General features: G+C 48.5%; 1 protein-coding gene and 1 pseudogene across 1 annotated transcript in view; both read right to left on the bottom strand.

The window, feature by feature from the left end:
- Nucleotides 1–808: 808 nt before the first annotated feature.
- The window catches only part of LOC149328583 (uncharacterized), a 71,881-nt gene continuing 49,690 nt past the window's right edge, over nt 809–22,999 (bottom strand). The window contains exon 3 of the mRNA XM_089559030.1: nt 809–1,030. Coding sequence (XP_089415156.1) covers nt 809–1,030 — 222 coding nt within the window. The remainder of the gene's footprint in view (nt 1,031–22,999) is intronic.
- Nucleotides 12,596–18,696, bottom strand: LOC149328585 (heat shock protein 68-like; annotated as a pseudogene).

Below are 22,999 nucleotides of genomic sequence, written 5' to 3'. Positions count from 1 at the left end.
GATTAGTTATTTGAAGCCATAAATGTCAAAAGAACGCCGAAAAAGCGCGGACGGCGATATAGTGAGTGGACAGGAAAGTAGCCCTGGACGGCAAAAAAGCGGGAAAATAGGCAAAGGAGTGAAAACAATGTTTGTAATGAATCGAAATGCATTTTATCAGTAATAATTAATCGAACAAAAAGTTTCATTGACATAGATTAATTATCAGCAAAACCGATTGGACGGTTGAATAGGCTCTACGGGGACATAGTAAGTGGAACTGAAGGCAAGGAATCCACGGCACCAAATTTGAAAAACCAAAATGGTTGATTGAGGACAAAGAAGGTATATCAGGGTAAACGAATCGATCTTTAATTAAAGCATAAGATGATTACGCAAATTCAATAGTTAAATAAATTAACAAATATAAAGGGAATGGCAAACAGAGGCGACGAGTGCCGAGGAGGCGTCAATGCTTTCGCATTCTTCCAATGCAGGTCGCCGCAGTGATCTCCGATTTTTTTTATCTCGGTCATGACGGCCACGCAAAACGCGCTCCTTATCTGCCTTTTTTGTTAGTGGCCATAGACCTGCGTCATCTTTGCTTGTCGTTCAAGATTAACCGTGGTGAAAGCGCTCGTGTATGGCGTCTCAGATCTTTGAAGTTAAAAATGCCAGACTGTGCCCTGAGAAGAGGATTGCGGCGGATGCTCTCACCACTGTCATGCGTCTGGGATTGACCTCGCGTCCTGAACCTCTTGCGCAGCGGCATGAGAGCTGGCTTGGGGTATTTGCTCGCGGTGCGTCAAGTAGTGCTTCTCGCAGTCGTCTACGTGCGAAAACGTCTGGTGGCAGTGAGGACATCAAAGCGATGGACATCAAAGCGGTGACGATTCAGGCTGGAACTTTGGGTGAAGCACCGTCCACATTCGGGGCATTTGTACGGCTTCTCACCCGTGTGGACACGCTGGTGTTCTTTGAGATCGGAACGTTGCGAGAAGCGCTTGCTGCAATCGTCGCACTCGAAGGGACGCTCGCCCGTGTGGGTCCGCTCGTGTCTGGTGACCATAGATCTGTTTGAGAATAGATGAAAAAAGGAGGGCACGCTAAGCAAGACAATGCCGGCTCAGAGGACGAAGATTGAAATAACCATTGCGTCATAAAAGAAGAACATGCGGCCGTTAGCAGTCTACAGCTGTCACAAAATTCGGCGCATTTTTGAAGCAAACAAAGAAAAACAGCGCCGCGCGGACGCGTCTCGCCGGCACGAGACGAACGGGAGAGGAGGAAACCCCCGCTGGGCGCCTAGCCTGTGTGCGTGTGCACTCTCTCCCCTCCACCACCGCTCACCGACGCGGCGTGCGCCGAGAGAATGAGTCATCCATGCGGAAGATTTCTCTAGAACATCCGAGTCGTTTCTACCGTTAACTGGGGGAAGAGGGGGAAACCTTGCGTGCGCTAAGACACGCCCCCCTCCTCTGCACTCGGACGTCGGCGGCGGCGCTACGCTAGAACACGCTGGAACCTTCGCGAAACGACTCCTGACTTTAACCATTGAGGACGCGCGGCCGGCGAGAGAAAGGAAGGGAAACTACACGGGAGATACTGCGTGTATGTGCGCGCCTACTTTGGCGCGTACAACAAACAGACGGGAGAGCGAGCGTATAAAAGAAGGCGTCGACCGCTGTCAATTAGTCCGGACCGCCGTTTAAGCTTCGGAGAAGCGCGCCCGTTCGACTCCCGGGGAAAACACCACTCGGCCAGCATCGGACCAACGAGGCAACGTTCGCCAGTCTGCGGGACGGCATCGTCGTGGAGCTCTGGTCGTCGGACTGCCGCAGTGCCTGGTGAACAAATTGTGTTTTGTTTTTTTACCTCTCTCTCTTGTGTTAGAGCACTTTAGGCGCAATATTGCCTTTGTATTGCATTCTCTCTCGAGTTTAACTTTGCAAGCGTTGCATTCTTTTGTTAATCACTTTGTATGTGTTTGTACCAGTGATTGTGAAATCCTCTGTATCGTCTCTTTGCTGTATAAACTTTGTTTTGTTTGTGAACCTTTGGCTCCGACCCATTCTCTGGCTTGCGACAAGCGAAAGCTGGGCACCGAACGCCCAAAAACCTCTTGTCACTTGGTAGCTGGTCTCCGCTGAGTTTGCCACGCTGAGTCGAGGGCATCTCCTTTGAGTCCGAGACCGCTACCCCCACACGCACTAAGGGTGTCTGGGAGCTTCCCGCGTAAAAGTGTGGCGAAGTGTGGGTGACAACAGCATGCACTGCAATGAGTCAGCATAGAGAAGCTTCGATGAGCGTTTAAAACTCAAATCTTTTTGTTTGCATTAGATTTGAGACAAATAAAGACAAAACAAGCCAGACCCATTGTGTTCTTCACGCATGTGTTGGTTGTTGGATACGTCAGAACTAGGCCGCGAGCATAGTTCCATTTCCTGACGCAGGACTTCATAGCAACGGGAAAGGAAAACATTTGTGCTCTTGTCGCAGAATGCGCCGATTAGCTTCTATGCGCAACGAAGCTGGTGGTCCCATTCTGTGTAGCAGCTGAACCTTAGGGCGCTGCTTCCGTAACGAACTGCACCATTTACATCACGCCGAATCGAACAAAATCCGCTTCCGTGCTCCTACGTTTCTGCCGTATAAACGCCATGGCAAGCAATTCTGCGTTCTCAGGGAAGACGGCAGGCATGGCTGCTCCGCCGTGGAAGGTGACGACATGCGTCCTGTTCTAACTGCGTATTTGCCTGCTTGAATGACCGGAGTACAAAGTTTATTGCATGCCGCGGCGGCTGAATTTCGATGACGGCGAAATTCTAGAGGCCTGTGTGCTGTGCGATGTCAGTGCACGTTAAAGAACCCCAGGTGGTCGAAATTTCCGGAGCCCTTCACTACGGAATCTCTCATAGCCTGAGTTTCTTCGGGGCGTTAAACCCTAATAAATCAAACCAACCAGCTTCCTATGCTTAGAGGAACGAAATGATTGAAAATGAGTCTTTTTAGGGTGTCTACATATGTACCGCCGTCAGCACGCTTAACAGAACGCTCGATTGGGCGTCCTGGCGCTGATATTATAGCCCCTGAGCACAGGGCGCCGAGTCCGAGACAATGCTGCACGGTGTGTTTGCGGCGGTTGCAGTCAGCTCGTGCCCTGCTTAGGCGCGGCGGCCGACGCCCACCGCCGCTAAAGTTAGTCAGTGCAAGGCACGCGCTCGAGCGTTCGCGTTAAGCATCCTGACGGCGGTATCTGTGTGACCAATGGGTGCCAAACATTTCTCGATGTTCGCTTCGGTCTAACGCTACCACTGCTGTCGACCGCTACGAAAACAATTGCGAAGCATATAGCGTGGTCAAACGTCGGGCTTACCTGTGATTGCTGGAGTACTCGCATTTGCTGCACTGGTACCTTTTCCTCTGGGGATGTTTTTTCTGAAAGTGCTCTTCAAAAAGATGTCGCGTAGTGAACTGGTCGCCGCATGTGTTGCAAGAGAAGACCGTGGGTGAAGCGGGCGATCTGTTGCTATCGTCAGTGAGCGAATCGAGCACCGATTGAACGTCTTCCTGGCTGAGAACAGGTAAGGGCCTTTCCATCGCAGCCTGCGCTGTTAACCGTCAATCATCAATGGCTCAGGATGTACAGGACAAGAGACGCATTCGTCCGGATCGTTCCTGTTGTTATACTGTCCGGTGTAGCTTGTATCAGGTTCTACCAAAACTGGAGACGTGTGCTAGAAAAAAAAGAACAGCACATATTCGAGGTGCTCTGCCATATCTGTATAGCCTTCTGTTTGTCACTGTCGTCTTTGCCACTGAGTCAAAAATCGTTGTCCGCATGAACTGTTTGCGATTATGCTATCGTGTCTAGGCGCTCTGAGGTGCAATGTAAGAAAGTTATAGAAATTCTGCAGGCACAATGCTTGATCTTTTATCTGCACATATCAGTTAAATGATGACTGTGTGAAGTGATTTAGGGAAACAAGGCGGCTGGCTCTTTTGATGTGCCAGATTACCGACATACGGGCCTAGAAATGCTCAGGAATATTTGCCCTGATTTTCCAAGCAAGTCGATAACTTTAGAAGCAGCCATTGCGGTAGTAAATCTCTGCGACGTGAACACTGAGGAGGAAGCAAGCAGAATTACAAGGAGATACTATGTAAATACTCCTATGGGACCTAAAAGATCCATTGGCTCTTCAACACCTGCACACTGCGCGCTATAGGCTTTCTGCCGCTTTATGAATGCATTACGTACCTATAATTTTATCATCGTGCCTTGAGGACATAGACCAAAGAAAGAAATTAGCCACTGATCCTATACTGAGAAGCTAATGTCTGTAAAAAACGACTTATTTTCGAGATCAGTTGAATAACCACAAACAACATCACTTTAAATTTCTGTTTATTCCCCTTATTTCGATCTTGCTAACAAGGTCGTAAGAATATTTGATGTCGATATGCAAGGAATAGTTTTGGTTTTTGTCTGCAAACTCTACGCAAACATCGCCAAGGAATCAATTTAGTCCCTCAGCTTGAGTCGCTTTGGGTCGTTTAACTCCGCAAACGAACAAATTTTAATAATGAATTGAGCTTTGGCACGTGGCTAGGTTACCGCACAGACTGATGGCTGACAAAAGGCTGACGGAAAGCCCGAAAAATTTACTGGGCTAACCTGCGGCCGCAAACTGCAGAAACAATTGGGTGGCAACGATAGCAGCCAGCGTGAACGGCGGACGCCGACGATAAGAATCCCGGTTGCTCTCGACAGCGTTCAGTCTAATGACAGTAACGAAATATCGGGATCAAAGATCGGCGGTTATCTCGAACGAAAAAATGATAAGGGCACGTACTTCTCGCGATAAAGATAGAATTTAAGCTAAGAAACAAAACATCCAGCGTGTGCCCACAGTATGTGGCCATGGATGTTTCAGAGCGACAGCTGTACTTGATGCAAGATCTATCTCTGGGATGTGCGTATGTTTGACCTGAGTGTGACCTTGCAAAGCCGCTTAGCAACAGCCTTTGGCCCGGACGACCGCCGAAATTTGACCTCGGCCGATTTGTACCAAAAGTGATGTCCAACCATATTTGACCGTGCCCTACACGATGGTCACCTCCAGATCTGGGCCTGGTCATTTCGAAAAATTTGCGCCGGGTCATCCAAAAACTTATCATGGCCAATGTGGAAAATTGACGTCCAATCATAAATGACTGTTTCGCTCAATTTTGGTGAGCTCCAAATTTGGCCCGGACTATTGCCAAAATTTGACTTCGAGATTTGGGAACGGTTTCGGACTGTAATAACCAAGTTAAAACTCGGTAGTATGTGGTAGTCTACCAAACATGCACCATGGTGGCTTGTCCTTCCATTCCTGACCTTTGACCTTGACTTTTCACCTTAAATGAGTTTCATCGAGGTGGTTCTACTCTAAAGTCATCTGACGCGACTTCAACGTATGGCGCATTGAAAAACTAGCCATGCTGCTCCGATTGGCCACGGAAGGAGTCGGAACCGTCCAGCCATGCCAGTGCTATTGCTCGACCTTTCAGTATAACCGCGCTTAAACCATGCCTAACATTCTTTTCCTATAGTATTCACTCCGCGGTGTGCTAATGCACTTGCGGTGTATACATTTTTCTTTGAAAAAAAAAAAGACATTTAGGCGGCCACATTATTAGGTGGAAAGTTCGACATTGCATGCCCTTTCCTCTACCTTGGTAGTCCGATGTCCAGCACTCTTGCGCAAATATTTCGGACAAATAGTGTTTGGTACTGTTATGAAAATATTGAAGGCTATGGTCCATTTTTCCGTTTCGTAGCAAAATCTCTCTTATAAAGTTTTTCTGTCGCTCGCATCGAGTGGTTAAAGCTGTCATAAAAACCTCTCAGATACTGAGTTTGTTTTACTATTTCAAACTGATGACATTGTTTACGGAATAGTTCCGTAAAGTCATTCGCATTTTGTTCGCTTGATGTGCTCTCATCAACTTGTTTTTCGGAGCACTTAAAAATTTTAAGTGCTGTTTTAAGTTAGTCTTTTTTTCGGGTACTTCAACTGCTGATCTTGCAAATCGAGCTAATAAAACCTTGAAAGCAATAAATACTGGGACAGTTGATAATCACTTAAGAATTAACGTTAGTAAAACCGCAGCAGTCATGTTTCACAGGTAGTTAAGAAGAACTTCTTGTTGGGCGAGTTGGTGCATACTGTTGTAGGTACGAATTGCGCACAAAAGACACACACAGGAAAACACACGAGAGAGACTGAAAGAGCGCAAACTATCAACTGGTGTTTATTAGATTCAGTGCGGCTTTATAGGCAGTGTGCACACGTGCCTACAAAGAGGGGAAGGAGAGGATAAGGAGGCAAATCAAACCCTGCGCGACAAACCATCAGAAACGCTCCAAAAAATTCCTTTCCGCGTTGTACAGTGAAACGGATGTGTCACTCACACAGTTATCACCTCTTGCCTTTATATGATATGCCTCTAGAAGTTCACGGGAAACTTTGTCCTTGCTCCTGCCCAGAATTCTGATACTTTTTAGCAGTGGCTCACAACCGTTGCATGCAATGCAATGAGCAGGCAAATTAGCTCCTTCTTTGTTCCTAATTGAACGCTGATGCTCCCCTGCGCGTTCATTCACGCAGCGTCCTGTCTGGCCCACATACACGCGACCACTCTTGAGCGGGATGAGATACACAACGCCCGTGGCGCATTTCACAAATTGTGCCGCATGCTTTATCTCGCATGCTCTTCGTCGAGCGCCTTCCGCGCTGATCCTTGGGCACAACCCGGCGAGCTTGCGTGGCGCCGAAAACACCACAGGGACGCCATGCCTATTCGCCACTTTTTTATGTTGTGGGCCACCTTGTGTATATACGGGACGACCGTAGTCTTTCTTCGTGGTAATCGCTCCTCGTTGTTGGCGCGGTTTCCTTTTTTTACCTTCCGAAGAAGGTTCTCGGCCACAGCTGAGATGACCTCGCAGGGGAAGCCGGCTGAAAGCAGCCTTTTTATCTGATTATGGAAGCTAGTGTGCATTGCATGCGGGCATGACTTCGTCAGAGAAGATCCCAGGCACGAGCTAACAATAGCTCTCTTGACTATCTTCGAATGGGCAGAGTCATAGGGAAGAAGCCCTTTCTGCGCTCGCGGTGCGGTGCTAATAAACACCAGTTGATAGTTTGCGCTCTTTCAGTCTCTCTCGTGTGTTTTCCTGTGTGTGTCTTTTGCGCGCAATTCGTACCTACAACATCATGTTTCACCCACGTCACAAACACTTTGAACTACCTCTAATTGAATTAAACGATACCAGAATAGAGTTTGTGCAGTCTGTGAAAACTCTGGGCGTTTACTTTGCAGCAGATATGTCATGAAATGACCATATTAATTACGTAGTTCAGAAACTTTCCAGAACAGTTGGTATCATGCGCCGCAATTGCTTTAACTTTCCTACGTCAGTCAACATGTTACTTTACCACTCACTGTTCTCGTCTATAGCTAACTACGGATGTAGGGTGTGGGCAACAACAACAGCTGAAAAAAACTACAAGGAACTTTAGCGGCTAAAGTGGTGAAAGGCGAAAGCCTGAGTGCTGCATTCTGCTACGCGATTGTTCACTGTAAATTTTGTTTCGACCGTTTCGACCAACTGAAAAGCGTGACATTTCTGTCGACAGCTCCTGCTTACAACGATGAGGCATTAAAGGCTTCCGCCTTAATATTAACAAACTCGCAGTGTTACAAATACGTATTATACGCATTGCATGTAAAGTGCCGCATTTCTTCCACACTGCGTGCGTTTTCCATCGACACAACGTCATACCAATGAAGTCCTTGTATAACTATAGGCTGTGCTAAAAATATAAACTCGCCATAATGATAAATGATGACTCCTTACTTTCACTAGCGGGGCTAGAGCAAAGCAGAACTGTGCATGATACCCGCGCAGCAGAGCCTTGCAATGTTAAGAAATGCCGCACAAACTATGGCAAACAAATGTTGCAGCATACCTTACTGACACTTCTGAACCAGTTGTAATGCCACAAGAATCATGATGTATCCAATATTTCTCTGAAAGAATGGCCCCAAATGTTCATGTTTTTTTTCTTCGTATTACCACTTTGAGTGCACCTGTCAATTTTGCTGTCATTTATTTTCTCCCCCCTGTGTTTGCCTTTATAGGCTCTTTGAGCTAATGTAGTTCTTTTTTCTTTTAAAAGCACAATGTAGTGCGTATTGAACGTACATGTCTCATTCTCTGTACCGAACGTATTTTACTTACATTTTGTTTGATGTCCTATTCCGCCGCCGGCAATGCTGCACTGTAAGAGGAAGCCAGGACCTCTCAAGCTGTCTATACAGCTTTTTCCCTGGCTGTCCCCGCAACACCCAGTTGCGGAAATAAACCTTCAACCTTAAGTATTAACATAAATAATTATAACATAAATAACATAAAACAATTATCTTCAATTTGAAGAGAAAAATTTTTTTTCCTGCTCTGATCGACAAAAAAAATGATTAATAGATATTAGCATTCCCCTATCCCTGCCTGGGTCCGAAAAGCTAGAGATTTGTGTGAGGGCACTGAAATATTTAATTTAAGAACATTTCTCTAAATTGATCCAGCTTTAATTGTCGCAGCTGTCATTCACTAGCTATGTTCATTTTTTAACGTGGTAGCACGTATGGAAATTGATATTAAGTAGTGTTTTTCTATAAAAAGGACAATAATTTTGTGTGATGGAGGTGTAATTTTGACATATAGTAGCTTTATGGGAAAGCACGGGTGCTACAAAGGTTACTGCAGCATATTTCCGGATCGTAAAGTCTGGTTGTGCCGGTTTTCTATTTGACCGACAGCACTCAAAACAACCAAACAAGAAGGAAAAGGGAGTGCTGCGATTTTCAATAAATATTTAAAAATGGCCTAAAATGGGAAACGGAGTTTTAATTGAAAATTTACTCTCGTAACATGCAATATTCTGCAATAATCAAGGTTTGTAAGCAATGCATTTGTATCAACCCTTGTGTATTTTGTCACTGTTCTCATGTCTAACTTTCTCAGGCAGAAATTTTGAAAATCGGGAAATTGTAAGATGCTGCTACGGAAATATTGAACGTAACGGTCCATTCTTCGGATATCTAACAAAATCTTTCTTTTAAAGTGTTTCCATCGATCGCATCGAACAGTTAAGGCTGCCATAGAAAACCCATGGGGAGAGCTTTTGATCATAGCAAGAACATTAAGAGAAAAAAAATGCAAGGCTGTCGTCGGGTGATCTGCGGATATATTTACTGTTGTATTGAAATCTTGCATTCTATTAAAAAAATTGCGTTCATAAACGGTTTTCCGCTCAGTGTACTGTTGATGCTGTGTGTTGCCTTGTTTGATGTGGCTCGGAAACAGATCGATTGTAGGCTCTTGTCATCGACTTCAGCAGGGCATGTTTACACTTTATATGCGTCAACGAGAGATTGCCATAGTGTCTTCTCTTAGATATGGTTCCTTTGTTTGGAGGAGCTGACTTCATATTTGTTTTCATGAATAAATGTTTATAGGAAGACATGCTACTTTGTGTTTCTGTATTTCAGCTGCTGAAAGCAAGAATCAAGTTCCTAAAACATAACCAAGACACCAGCTCATGGAAAAGGCAAAGCTAATTGTAGAAAGTTCTGTCTGTAGCTGATTGCTAGTCGCTTGGTGTGTCAACCGACTCTATAGATATTTCCTGTTTATGTGCCAAAGTACTGGTGCAAATAAATATCGCAACTCTGGATTCTTGGAGAGATGTAAGAAAGCTGTGAATGAAGTTAAGTGGGCATGTTGCTGTTTTGTTTTAGCTGTAAAATGCAGCCTGTTGCTGGATGCAGCTGTTCTCGGCCCAAGCATGTGCTCCCATGTAAATGCTGACTACATTCACAAGGCGGTAGGCATATGGCACTGGGGCCATCCCAAAGGCCAACTGGGCTTAACTAAATACTATATACAAATTGAGTAATTGTCTTGAGTCGCCGTGAAGTTAATTGCACATCAGCGTATACCTTTAAAATGCAAACTTTTTTTGTTGTGATAAAAGTTTGGGTGAATGAAAAGCTGATTCAAGATTAGTGCAAGGTCTATGACAAATTGGTAACGTTAGTTTAAATGACAGCAGGTGAGGCACAGAATTTAACGAAATAGTTATGACGGCCTGAATAAATATTGGCGAATTAAATGACAAAGTTTTAATTTGTGATTTTTAAGAAACCAATGGGAGCCAAGAAAAGGAAAAATAAATTTTATTTGTTCCTATCGTTCATAGATGGCGATCAAGAAAAGGCACAGTAAATTTTGTTCCTATCGTTCATAAATGGCGATCAAGAAAAAGAATAAATTTTATTTGTTCCTGTCATTCATAGATGGGTCCAAGAGAAGCCAAAATTAATTTCATTCCTATCGTTCATATATGGCCTCCAAGAAAAGGGAAAGTAAATTTTATTTGTTCCTATCGTTCATAGATAGCATCCGAGAAAAGGCAGAATAAATGTTATTTGTTCCTATCGTTCATAGATGACATCCAGAAAAGGCAGTATAAATTTTTTTGTTCCTATCATTCATAGATGGCGTCCAAAAAAAGGCAAATAAATTTTCTTTGTTCCTGTCGTTCATAGATGTCATACAAGAAAAGGCAGAATAAATGTTATTTGTTCCTATCGTTCATAGATGGCGTCCAAGAAAAGGCAAAATAAATTTTCTTTGTTCCTATTGTTAATAGATGGCGTTCAAGAAAAGGCAGTACAAATTTTATTTGTTCCTATCGTTCATAGATGTCGTCCAAGAAAGGCAAAATAAATTTTATTTGTTCCTATCCTTCATAGATGGCGTCTGTGAATAATAAGAAGCAAAGTGGAAGAGTTTAGGCTTAGGCTTAGGCTTAGAAAAACTTTATTATATCAGATAATCAGGACGGCGGCCTCGCCATCCCGTCCTTGTCAGACTGCCGAGATCGCTTGGGACCGAGCGGCTTCGAAGCCAGAGTTTGGCCTTTCTGTGATATCGCCAGCGCACCTCGTACTTCGAGTCACGTGCACCATGCGGGAAACCAATGAACAGCCTCGGAACTCGGGGGAACAGAGAACGAACGGCGCAGCTAACACGTGACAGTGGCCAGCATATTTACGTTCCGCAGAAACGGCCGTCGTTGACCTGGAGCTGAGTTTTCTTTCAGCGTTACTTTTCAAGTTGCTCTGCGCGGCTGGCTGGTGAGCAGCTTCAATTTCTTGCTTGCCATTCTTATGTTTGTGAATTTAACATGAACTGAATAGGATAGTGAAATAACTAGAAGAATAAGGATGGGGTGAAGTGCATTTGGCAGGTTCTCTCAAATCATGAATATGAATTGACCAATATCCCTCAAGAGAAAAGCATACAAGAACTGTATCTTACTGGTACTCACCTATGGGGCAGAAACGTCAATCAGTTATGTGGGGCAAGCAGTCATTTACTACCAGGTGGTAAAATTTCTTTCATGAATGACTTTTCATATATCTACTGACAGAATGTGGAAGACCAAGCACGCAGTTACGCACTATCAGATTGACAGTGCTGTCGACAAAGTCCTTAACAGCAATCACACCCAGCAGTTCATCCCCTTGTCTGGCTTGAAATATGTGTGACAAAAATATCTTTGCTACCAGTAACCAGAGTATGTGATGACTAGTGTCACTAATTATGGGCTCTGAGAAAAACCTCCGCAAATGCTTCCCAAATGCCGTATATGTGTTCAATGCAGTGAACCAAATGATGGGTTCTTCTGGCTTTGAGTACGTTATCATCTTGGAAGATGTTCCGCTCTTGTCACACTTGCGTCTTTGCGTTAAGCAGCTCTGCCTGACATCATGGCCGCCACTTAGCCTGTGTATGCCGGTGTTGTTGCTGTAACTGCTGTTCCGCAGTGAAATGTGTGTAAGAAGTGCTGCTTTTAGCCTGCAATCATTAGCCGATTTCAGTTTACCTTTAGTCACCGCAAGCAATCCCACGGGCTCTACGGTCACCAGCAGAAAAGCACAATTAATTTTTCTCGTGACAAGTCACTGCCAACCCTCACTAAAACATATATATTTTTCCAGCTTCTCACATTATAGTGAGTAAATTACTCCCCCTTTATAACTCTTGAACGCCGATTGCTGAGGTGTAGCTTGCAGCCAGATGAGAAAGAGTAGACCGGCCCAATATGACTTGTACTTACCAATATGATGAAATTAAGTAAGAGAAGAATGTTACACATGAGAAAGCACGCAGCATCTCGCTGTTCCTTTGCTCCTGGCGTGCGCTAGTGCCACGAAGTCTGCTGCTGCACCCAGCACGCAACGCATTTCAAAAGTTTGGCGTCAAGGTGAACTTGCCACCCATTGCCAAACCAGTTGCGCACAAGACAGGTTTAATAAAAAGCGTCCCTCTAATGCAGCGTCTCAGTAAACAACCGCTAGAGTAGAAAAAATAGTTTACCTGACTATGTGGGTATGGGCAATAAATTAATATGAAGGGCGAATCAGCGAAGCTTGCTATCAGAGTCTGCGGCTCAGTCCACTTCTTCACCGTGGGTCCCGAATGGTGTGCAGCTGCCTACGCGTGCTTGGGTCCCTGCTGCTGCTGGTAAAGCTTGCTCATGACAGGCATGCATGCCTGCTGCAGCTCCTTGAGCGGGTGGTGTACTCCTTCTTCACGGCAAGGCTGTTGGCGTCGATCCAGGGACGGTCTCCCGGCACTTGGACAGCACGGACTCGCTGTCGGAGGAAGTAAGCCTGTCCCCAGCCTATTCGGCGGCCTGCTTGACCCCGTAGACGTATGATTCGAGGGAGTTACGAGCGGGCACCCTCTCGCGATGTGCGTCGTCCTCCTGCATGAACCTCTCGGCCTCGGCGAGCATGCGCTCGATGTCCTCCTTGGAGAGGCGGCCCTTGTTGTTGGTGACGCGGATGCTCTCCTGCTTGCCCGTAGTCTTGTCCCTGGCCGACACCTGCAGGATGCCGTTGGCATCCAGGTCGAAGGTCACCTCGATCTGGGGCATGCCGCGGGGCTCCGGTGGGATGCCGTTGAGGTTGAACGTGCCCAGCAGGTGGTTGTCCTTGGTCAGGGCGCGCTCTCCTTCGTACACCTGGATGGTGACCGCGGGCTGGTTGTCCGTGTAAGTGGTGAACGTCTGCGATGTCTTGCAAGGGATACGCGAGCTGCGCTCCACGGTGCGCGTCATCACTCCGCCCGCAGTCTCGATGCCCAGCGGCAGCGGCGCCACGTCCACCAGCAGCACGTCGCGGCTCCGTAGGCCACGGCCTCGTCCGGGTTGATGCCCATGGACAGCTCCTTGCCGTTGAAAAAGTCTCGCAGCAGCTTCTGCACCTTGGGGATGCGCGTTGAGCCGCCCACGAACACCACGTCGTGGATCTGGGACTTGTCCATCTTGGCATCGCGCAGGGCGCGCTCCACGGGCTCGAGGGTGCTGCGGAACAGGTACATGCAGAACTCCTCAAAGCGGGCGCGGGTAATCTTGCTGCAAAAGTCGATGCCTTCGAATAGGGCATCGATCTCGATGCTCGCCTCGGCCGAGCTGCACAGGGTTCGCTTGGCGCGCTCGCAGGCGTACGCAGTCTCCTCACCGCCCTCGGTTACACCCGCAGGTCCTTGCGGTGCTTGCGCTTAAACTCCTGCAAAAAGTGCTCTACCATTCAGTAGTCGAGGTCCTCGCCTCCCAAGTGGGTGTCTCCGGCCGTTGAGCGCACTTTGAACATGGAGCCTTCGTCGATGGTCAGCACGGAGACGTCGAAGGTGCCGCCTCCCAGGTCGAAGATGAGGACGTTCTTCTCGCCGCGCAGGTTCTTGTCCAGCCCGTAGGCGAGAGCTGCGGCATTCGGCTCGTTGATGATGCGCAACACGTTGAGGTCGGCGATGGCTCCGGCGTCCCTGGTGGCCTGCCTCTGTGAGTCGTTGAAGTAGGCTGGCACCGTGATGACGGCGTCGCTTACCTTTTTCCTCAGGTAAGCCTCTGCCGTCTCCTTCATCTTGCTCAGAAGCATGGCGCTGATCTCTTCCGGGTTGAAACGTTTCCTCTCGCCCTTGAACTTGACGCTGATCTAGGGTTTGCCTCCGTCATTCTCCACCTTGAAGGGCCAGTGCCGCAGGTCGTCCTGGATCTTATGGTCGTCATAGCGGCGTCCGATCCGCCTTTTGGCTTCGAACACTGTGGTGTTCGGGTTCATGGCCGCCTTTGCCTTCGCTGCATCGCCGATCAGCCGCTCTGTGTCTGTAAATGCCACGTAGCTCGGCGTCGTCCGGTTGCCCTGGTCGTTGGCGATGATCTCGACGCGGCCGTGCTGGAAGACACCAACGCAAGAGTACTGTCGACAGATTGGGTCGGTTCGGGGTCGTTGCTAGCTCGCTGCTGCTGCTACTCGCTGCTTGACGGAACCATGGTGAAGCTGACGCCCGATCCCACCACCACCAGGACAGGAGTGCCGCTGAGCGAAGAGGTTGGGTGATGGGAGGAAGATTACAAGAGGGTTTATTGGCATTTTTACATCATGGTTAGAAGTGAGATTGAAGTGAAGTTCAAGTGAGGCTCAAGTGAGGCTGTCTTGACGCATTCGTTGTCGACTTTTACACTGTTCTCCTTCCCTAAATTCCCTAGGTTGAGGACGCCCACGCCTGGGTGGGAGGGGCCCAGATCACAAACAACACAAACTTGTGCGCACAAACACACCACCGCACTTAGGGTCACGGCCCCGTCACATGTTGAGTCTGTGGGAAAGAAGGTTTCCGTCGAAGCAGCGTCGACTGCGGTAGGTGGTGGTTTCCGGCCAGCCCGCGGGTCACCGACATCTATTGTTCATCAAATGACACCCGCCGCTCGGGGCCGGAACGCGATGTCACGAAAAGGCCGCAAAGTGGTCCCTCGTCCTTGGAGATGTTCGAACGATGCCCACGAGCTCGTCGCGGTGCTTGGCACGCCTAAAGAGCCACAGGAAACGAAGGCCTTTGTTCCCCGGCACGGTCACGGCTCTTGGGGAAGATAACGTCCTCCCCGCGGCGGCGGCGGCGGCGTTCGACACGTGCAGGCGCTTCGGAAAGGGGGTCTGGTTTTGCTTAAACTCAGCCCCTTCGTTTTAGTCCTGCACTCCGACCGGCCAAACTCCGTAATTAGAATCAGCTGTCACTGGGTCCTCTCCGGGCGGTCCATGGCGGGATGCCCGAAAGTAATCACACTGAAGTTGCTGGCAGCCATATGTAGTAGAAACAGGTGTGCTGGCTGGTTCCAAACGAGACCCGCTGACGTCGATCTTAATAGTACGTGGTGCCCAGGTCGACGCTTACTGCCGGCACATCTGCCATTGTTCGGCCAGACATGGTGAATGTGTTGTGAAAATTGCGTTCCATTCAAAACACTCGTTCGCTTGATTCAGTCAGTGAAATCTGCCAGAGAGAGAGAGACGACTTTATTCACACCTACATGGGCCTCGGGGCAGGGGCTCAGCCAGAGGGAGGGTCTCCCCCCTGGCGGCCCTCTTGCGCCGTGACCGCAGAGAAGGTCTTGGAGTAAGCCTCCTCCGCCAGGCGTAGGACAATCTTCTGTACATCCGCATTTGGGCTGCGAATGTAGGAATCCCAGGCAACTTGATCAAAGGGATCAGTCTGTTTTGCTCCCGGAGCAAAACTCAGAGCAGCAACTCAGTGCTATAAATGTCAGAGGCATGGCCACATATCAAGACATTGTAACGGCCCCGCGCGCTGCAAAGTGTGTGCTGGCCCCCACTCGCACAAAGAATGCACTTCGAGAGCACAACCTAAATGCGATAACTGCGGTGGCCCTCACCCTGCTTCCTACGGAGGGTGTTATAAAAAGAAAGCAGCCACAGTTGCTCGCACGGCAGAGCAAACACAAGGGAAACCCCCTAAGCGCCATGAACCACCACCTAACCCCGACGTGGTTTTCACGACTACGGCAGCTCTTTCCGAGAATCAGTCAACACAGCGTGGGAAAGCACCTGACAAGACCTACGCTGATGCAGTAAAAAAAAAGCGTGGGAAGTCCGTTGGTTCTTCTCCTTCATCAAAGCTGCTGCAGCGCACTGCACAAGACCCGACAAACAGCGTCGCTCGCTCTGAGCCTAAGGCGCCACAACATGACAGGAAGATCAGCGACAAGCAGCAAACCGGAAACTCTGAACAAGATATCACAAGCCTACTCATTCCGATGCTGTTTGCAGCCATCAAGGCTCTTATCCGTGCAAACCCCTCGTCAGGAGGACTCCCAGAAGTAGAAGCTGTCCTTGCAATGGAGCCGTTGGTGTCGCTCTCCTACGCTCCGCAGGGGCGTAATACCACACTTCAGTAATCATGGCTTCCACAGCGAGAACTTCGCCGCAGCTGACAATCCACAACATCTTTCGTACATGCACCATTTTCCAGTGGAACGCTCGCGGGCTACGCTCTAAACTCTCAGATTTCCGACAGCTCGTGCGAGCGTACCGCTTCCCCTTCATAGTAATCTGTGAATCACGCGTCGAGGAAACTTTCCGACTCCACGGATACTATTTCCATCATCATGGGCGTCCGGAGGGGGGGGGGGGGGGCAAGGGGGGGGCGGCTGCACCCCCCTGGAAAATCACTCACTCGAACCGTGAGTGATGGCCGCACGCCAGGGGCGGTGGTGCGCTCAGTCAAAAGGGTAAAAGCAGCCCCGCATGGTCACATCTGCGAAATGCCGCGTCCGGGCGTGCGTCGTTCCGCCGTTTTCAAACCACGCCATCGTTAGCTCTACTGAAGGGCGACCTGTTCCAGACATACAGCGGCACCGGCGAGCATGTGCTTCGAGCCGCCTTGAGATGGGTGTCTGTTTCTTTGATCTCTAGAGAGATAGCGACACGGCGGCAGACAGTGCACGGGGCATCTTGTTTTCGCCTATCGTTACGCCGGTCACCGATGAATTCTTAAGGAGGGAAGGTAAAATCAGCCGTGTCCACCCCCGCTTTGTCGGGCTGCTCAGGAGCAAGCGGGCGATGAGTTGGCGCCGCCGCCGCTCGCTGTCTCCCCGATCCACGGGTAGCGCAGTTCGGTAGAAGCGCCGCTTTCAGAATCTCCGGCAAAGGGGATTAGCTGCTTTTGTTCACGGCGACGCAGTCTCCCGAGGCGCCCCCACACCAGCGTTCTTTGCGTCTTCTGCGAAAACCAGCGCCTTTGGTCAACGCAGCCCGATGGCGCCTGCCTGGCTCGCCTGTCACCTCTGGCTGGGCCTCAAATCACAACAGCGCCCATGTACTGTGCGTGTCAGTGCATGGTAAAGAGACCCAGGTGGTCGACATTACCCGGAACTCTGTACTACTCCATCCCTCATAGCCTGAGTCGTTTTGGGGCTCTGAACCCCATAAAAACACAAAAACAAATTTTCCGACTGGAGTGGCGAGTGTGAGTGTCCCTTCCCCTCGGAAGTTGCGCTGCGTTCCTTTCACCCCCAAAGTGCGCATTCGGGGATACTGCGGCAAGTAAGCCCTTGCACGTGTGCGCGCCTCTGAGTTTGTGCTTGGGTGTTTTTAGTGGCCGGTTGTCAGCGAAGCTGAGAACAACCAAGACAGCGGACGAGAAAACGACGAGCGGAGAGCAGTGCGTGTGCGGTTGCTCGACTGTGCGGATGCGCAAGCAAGATGGAGCGAGGTGTATTTTCCAATCAATGTGTATGATGAGTGTGCACCGAGAGCGTGTAATGAAGCACAGAAGTGAATTTATCACACGTGTAATTACGCAATTCGCCCAGAAAAATCCGAGGCGCCTACAGTTGCTGTTCAAGGAAGACTGACTGAGTGGCTGTAGTTGCGTGTTTGTGAACATATTGTGCTGTGTGCTGGTCATCAATCCGGGTGAGTCGAGAACCCGTATGCAGCAAGACTGAGCACTCTTCTCCACGAAGTGATATAGCATCTTTTTGCATTTTTATTAATTTTAGTTGTTTCTTCGTTGATAAACTCCAATGTACCTCTCCTAGCCGCGCTTTAATTTGCTGTTTGTAATTTTTCTTTCATGTGTGCATTTTGTTTAATTTTTATTTATATATAAATAAATAAATTTACTCCGCAAATAGCGCCTTTCTGCTACGAACATACCCCCCCCCCCCCCGGGGCACCAACGGGCCCCCCCCCTGCAAAAAATTCTGCGGACGCCCTTGTCCATCATTCACAACGACCAGATAACGTCAGCAGATTGCTGATATGCTTTCGCAAGGATATCCCGGCCTCATCGGTTGATGTCCCGCCTCACAGCGACAATGAATACGTGTGCGCTGTCACAGTTATTGCCGGACAACAGTACACTCTGATTGGAGTATATCTTGAGCCAGGCACGCCATTTGATGCTATGAGACTTGATAACTTGATAGCAAGGACCGCATATTATTTGCGGGGACTTCAATGCTCATAATGAAATTTGGGGCAGCTCACATACATGTGCCCGAGGTGCCAAGCTTGCAAAACTTCTCTCCAAGCATTCGGTTCAGCCATTAAATGATGGCAGCATCACCTACCTCCGAGGCCCGACGACTACCAGCAGCATCGACTTGACATTTGTCACAAGTTCATTCGCCCACAACTTTGGCTGGTGCACTGATTTGGAGACACGCGGAAGCGACCATTACCCAATCCTCATATCGGCTTTCCATGCGCAGAGGAACCCAAAGAAATTCCTTACAAAATCTATAGACTGGGACGCATACAAGGGCGCTGTAAGCAGAGGAATTACTGCGGCAACTCGCAATGAGGAATTAGCATCAACAATGGCGTATTGCCTGAGAGCGAGTACACAAATTACAACTAAAAATGATAGCCTACCTTCAAATGATGACACATTTCAAAGGCTCTGCGCTATACGCCGGCGAGCTGAAAGGAAAGCTCTGCGCACAAAAAGCCTCGATGACCTACGTGCATGCCGACGGGCACAACGTCACATTCGACGCTATATGGATAAACTCAGTCGGCAAAAGTGGCGTGACTTTTGTTCTACGCTGGATGTGCGCCAACCAGTAACCAATATTTGGCGGATAGTTAGAGGTATGCGCACGCCACCTCAACAACTCCACCCCTTCGCTGCGCTCTCCCTTCACGAACAAAAATCTATAAAAGAAGTCTCAGAAGAATACTGCAGGCTACTGTCGGCAGGGTCAGGGCATTCGACACTCTCCGCAAATGGTCAATCAGGCATCCCAAAGGCGGCAGTGCCAGCGTTAGACCTGCCTTTCACAATGGAAGAACTATCCACAGCTATCGGGGAGACAAATAGACACACGTCTCCGGGTCATGATGAAGTGACCTATGAAGCCATTGCAAAGCTACCCCACACCTCCCGTCTTCGACTCCTGGAGTATTACAATTCTTCCTGGATGACTGGTGAGGTCCCCACGGAATGGAAGCTGGCGAAAATTGTGCCTGTTTTGAAACCCTGTAAGCAGCCAACAAGCTACGCATCATTCCGGCCCATTGCCCTTCTGAGCTGCGTAGGTAAGCTCATGGAGCGCATGATCTGCAAACGCATAACTTGGTTCCTAGAAAGCCGAAATGAGTTCCCCCAAGAAATGAACGGGTTCCGTCAAAACAGGTCTGCGACTGACAATATCATCTCCCTCGTCTCATCAATTGAGGAGTACCTTCATGCTGGGTACATCCCGACAGCCGTTTTCCTAGACATCAAGGCCGCCTTTGACTCTGTCTTTCACCATGCAATACTCGCCGCCTTTGCCAGTCTTGGCCTTGGAGGAAAGCTATACAAATGGATTGGGCCTTATTTGAAAGAACGGCAAATTTTTATGACCACTCCAAACGGTCCAACACGCTTTCACGCAGTAGAGAAGGGCGTACCACAGGGAGCGGTGCTCAGCCCTCTCCTGTTCAATATTGCCCTTATACACATAAGAAGAAACCTTCCGCGAGAGGTCCGTATAACAATTTATGCTGATGATATCTGCATCTGGACCGCATCACGTTCGCGCTATATCACCCAGCAACGTCTACAGAGAGCGCTATTGCACATTTCGATGTACCTGGCTTCCAGAGGTCTTCGTCTCTCGCCAGGAAAGAGTGTTGCAATGGCGTTTACAAGAAAAACGATGACCCGATATCCGCTGCTCCTAGGCGGACGATCGCTACCATATGTACAATCTCAGCTATTCCTGGGTGTTGTAATCGACTATAATCTGTCATGGACACCTCAGATCAAAAAACTCCGCGAGAGGATCACTGCAGCATCGCAAGTGTTTAGGTTCATGGCGGGAACAAGGTGGGGTAGCAACTGCCGATCAATGCTTCTGCTTGAAAAAGCCTACGTTGAAGGAACCTTGCGCTACTGTCTACCAGTGTTTCAAAGATTATCTACATCAAGCAATAAGTCTCTCGTTGCCGCACGGAACAACTGCCTGCGAATATGCCTTGGCCTCCCAAAGGGTTCCTCTGCATCAGGAACAGTAGCGGAGGCAGGATGTCTCCCACTAGAGGTGATTGCCGCCCAGGAAACTATGCGTACCCATCTCCGCCATGTTCTTCAAGGGAAGAAGCACTTTCTGCACCGTGTCCACCTAACTCACAGCAACTCTAGCTTTGGCCAGGCAGTGCAGCTCCTGCCCATCCCTACTATTAATCAGCCACAGAAACTACTACCTCTGACCTTTCCTCCATGGACACTCTCTCCTCTAAAGGTGAAGAAGTTTGTTCCAGGTGTGAATGCAAAGAGCCGCATGCCACAGGCAGCTCTTCTCCAAACTACTCTCGCCTACTTAACGGAGGAATATAGGCAGCACACCCATATCTTCACCGATGGTTCAACTACTAAAGAAACCTCTTCATGTGGCCTTTATGTGCCCTCAATAGGCCATGCCCTTTCTTACCGGCTGCAGCGGAGGACATCCTCTACGACAGCTGAGCTTCACGGCATTAAGGAAGCTGTTTCTTACATCCTGCGCCGAACCGCCGACCGTTGGGTTATCTTCACCGATTCGAAAGCATCTCTTCAGATCCTGGCCAACCTGCTGAAGAAAACGAATCACCAGCCAGTTTCCCTGGACATCGGATATCTACATCATTTAGCTATTGCCGCAGGCCACTGCATAACATTTCAGTGGGTACCTGCTCACTGTGGCATTCAGGATAATGAAAAAGCAGATGAAGAGGCCCGTAAGGGCCACCAACATCGGAGATACATTAGAACTTTTTTTACGAAATCTGATGCGTCCCAGGTGGCCAAAAGTTTTGCTTCCGAAGAAATGTATCGGCTTTGGAGTTTGCCGACATATCAGTACCAATTTCTTCACTCAATCGACCCGCATCTTAGATCAAGACTCTCACCCAGAATTCCTCGACATCTGGAAACACTTTATCATCGACTTCGTCTTAATGCTGCATATACAAACGGCTTACGATACCGTTTTAGACAAATGGACAGTCCGCACTGTGACAACTGTGCCGCGATAGAAACTGTGGAGCATATCTTGCTTGAGTGCCCTGCATATGCCAACGAGCGTGCGTACTATGAACATTGCATGCAGAAGCTCTGCTCAGTGCCCCTTACAATGGACAAAGTTTTAGGTCCCTTAGCCTGCCTTAGGCAACAGAGACTTTCAATGACTTTTCTATTCACATATTTAAAAGACATTGGACATCTTGATAAGCTTTAAACTCACTTGCACGTCACCTTCATGCATTCTTCACGCAGTGAACTTCGTCATCCCATTTGACGGACTATGCACTCCATCACTCCATAGGTTACATCAATTCTCGCCATTGAATCTTAGTACCCATTTCATGGCCGCATTTTATCTTCGTTTTTTTTTACCTCTTCCACTCTGCTCTCCTTCTGTCTTTATCTCCCAAATTCCCCTCCCTACGCAGAGTAGCATGCCAGCGATTTTTAAGCGCCGGCTAAATTCTCTGCTCTTCATTAAAGAGTCTCTCTCTCTCTCTCTCCCGGAGATTCGGGGCATTGCAAGATTAGATGATTTTGACTCAGAGGTACGTTGCAGAGATTTCAAGCGTCCGGGTCGCCTGTAAGCTCATTATGCAGAGTTACATAAGGGAAGAAGCGGTTGGCCTGAAGTTTTCGCCAAGCCCTAAATTCTGAGAGTGTTAGGGACCTATCTGGTGATGGGTAGATCCTTCGGCCTAGTCTGGGAGTCTCAGAGAGCTCCTTGTAGGTGATGAGGGGTCTTTGTCTCGGGGTAGCGGGGTTTCTACGCCGCAGCTCGGGTATATATATATCGAGCGAGGTGATGGGCAGCCTCATTGCCTGGTAGACCCTCTTGAGCTGGAACCCAGATGACTGAAACCTCCCGGTTTAACGGGTGCTTCCTCAGTAGGCTGGCCGCCTGCCTGGAAATTAGGCCTTTGCCGAAGTTCCTAATAGCCGCCTTATTATCTGAGAGAATAGTTTTGGCCCGATACCTGTACATGCTTGCGCTATCGCAGCCTCTTCAGCTATTAAAGCGTTACGCGTATTAATGGATGCAATTACCTTCTGGGAGTGGTTCCTATCTACCACAGCTATGACTGCGGCCCCTTCGAATGCGCAGGCAGCATCGCAATAGGCTAAATCCTGAGGAGGGTCTTTCATTAGTTTACTTTAAATAAATTTTGCTCTATGGCCCCTTCGTTCCCTGTCATCGATAGGGTGCATATTCTTAGGAATCGGTGCAATTTTAAATACTTTCCGTGTTTCAAGCTCCAGGGGTTCAGCGACATAAGGTGGTACTCCTGGCGGAAGCCGTAGTTTTTGTAGTATTTTTCGGCCAGTTACATTGGAGTTGAGCCGCCAGATCTACATCTCCCTGGCAGCTTTGGTAATCTCTTCCCAGGCATTATGCATTCACATAGCTAGAAGCTTCTCTGTCGAGGAGTTGGGGGGGGGTTGCCTAAAGCCCTTTTGAATAACGTTCTGATCATTATGTCTAACTTCTTCGCTTCGGCAGGATGAAGATTGAGAAAGGGAGTGGCATAAGGTATCCTGCTG

Source organism: Amblyomma mixtum, chromosome 9, assembly GCF_055824585.1.
Source record: "Amblyomma mixtum isolate Tamu chromosome 9, ASM5582458v1, whole genome shotgun sequence".
Taxonomy (NCBI): Eukaryota; Metazoa; Arthropoda; class Arachnida; order Ixodida; family Ixodidae; genus Amblyomma; species Amblyomma mixtum.
Note: the sequence above shows the minus strand (reverse complement) of the source record. Positions and strands in the feature narration are given on the sequence as shown.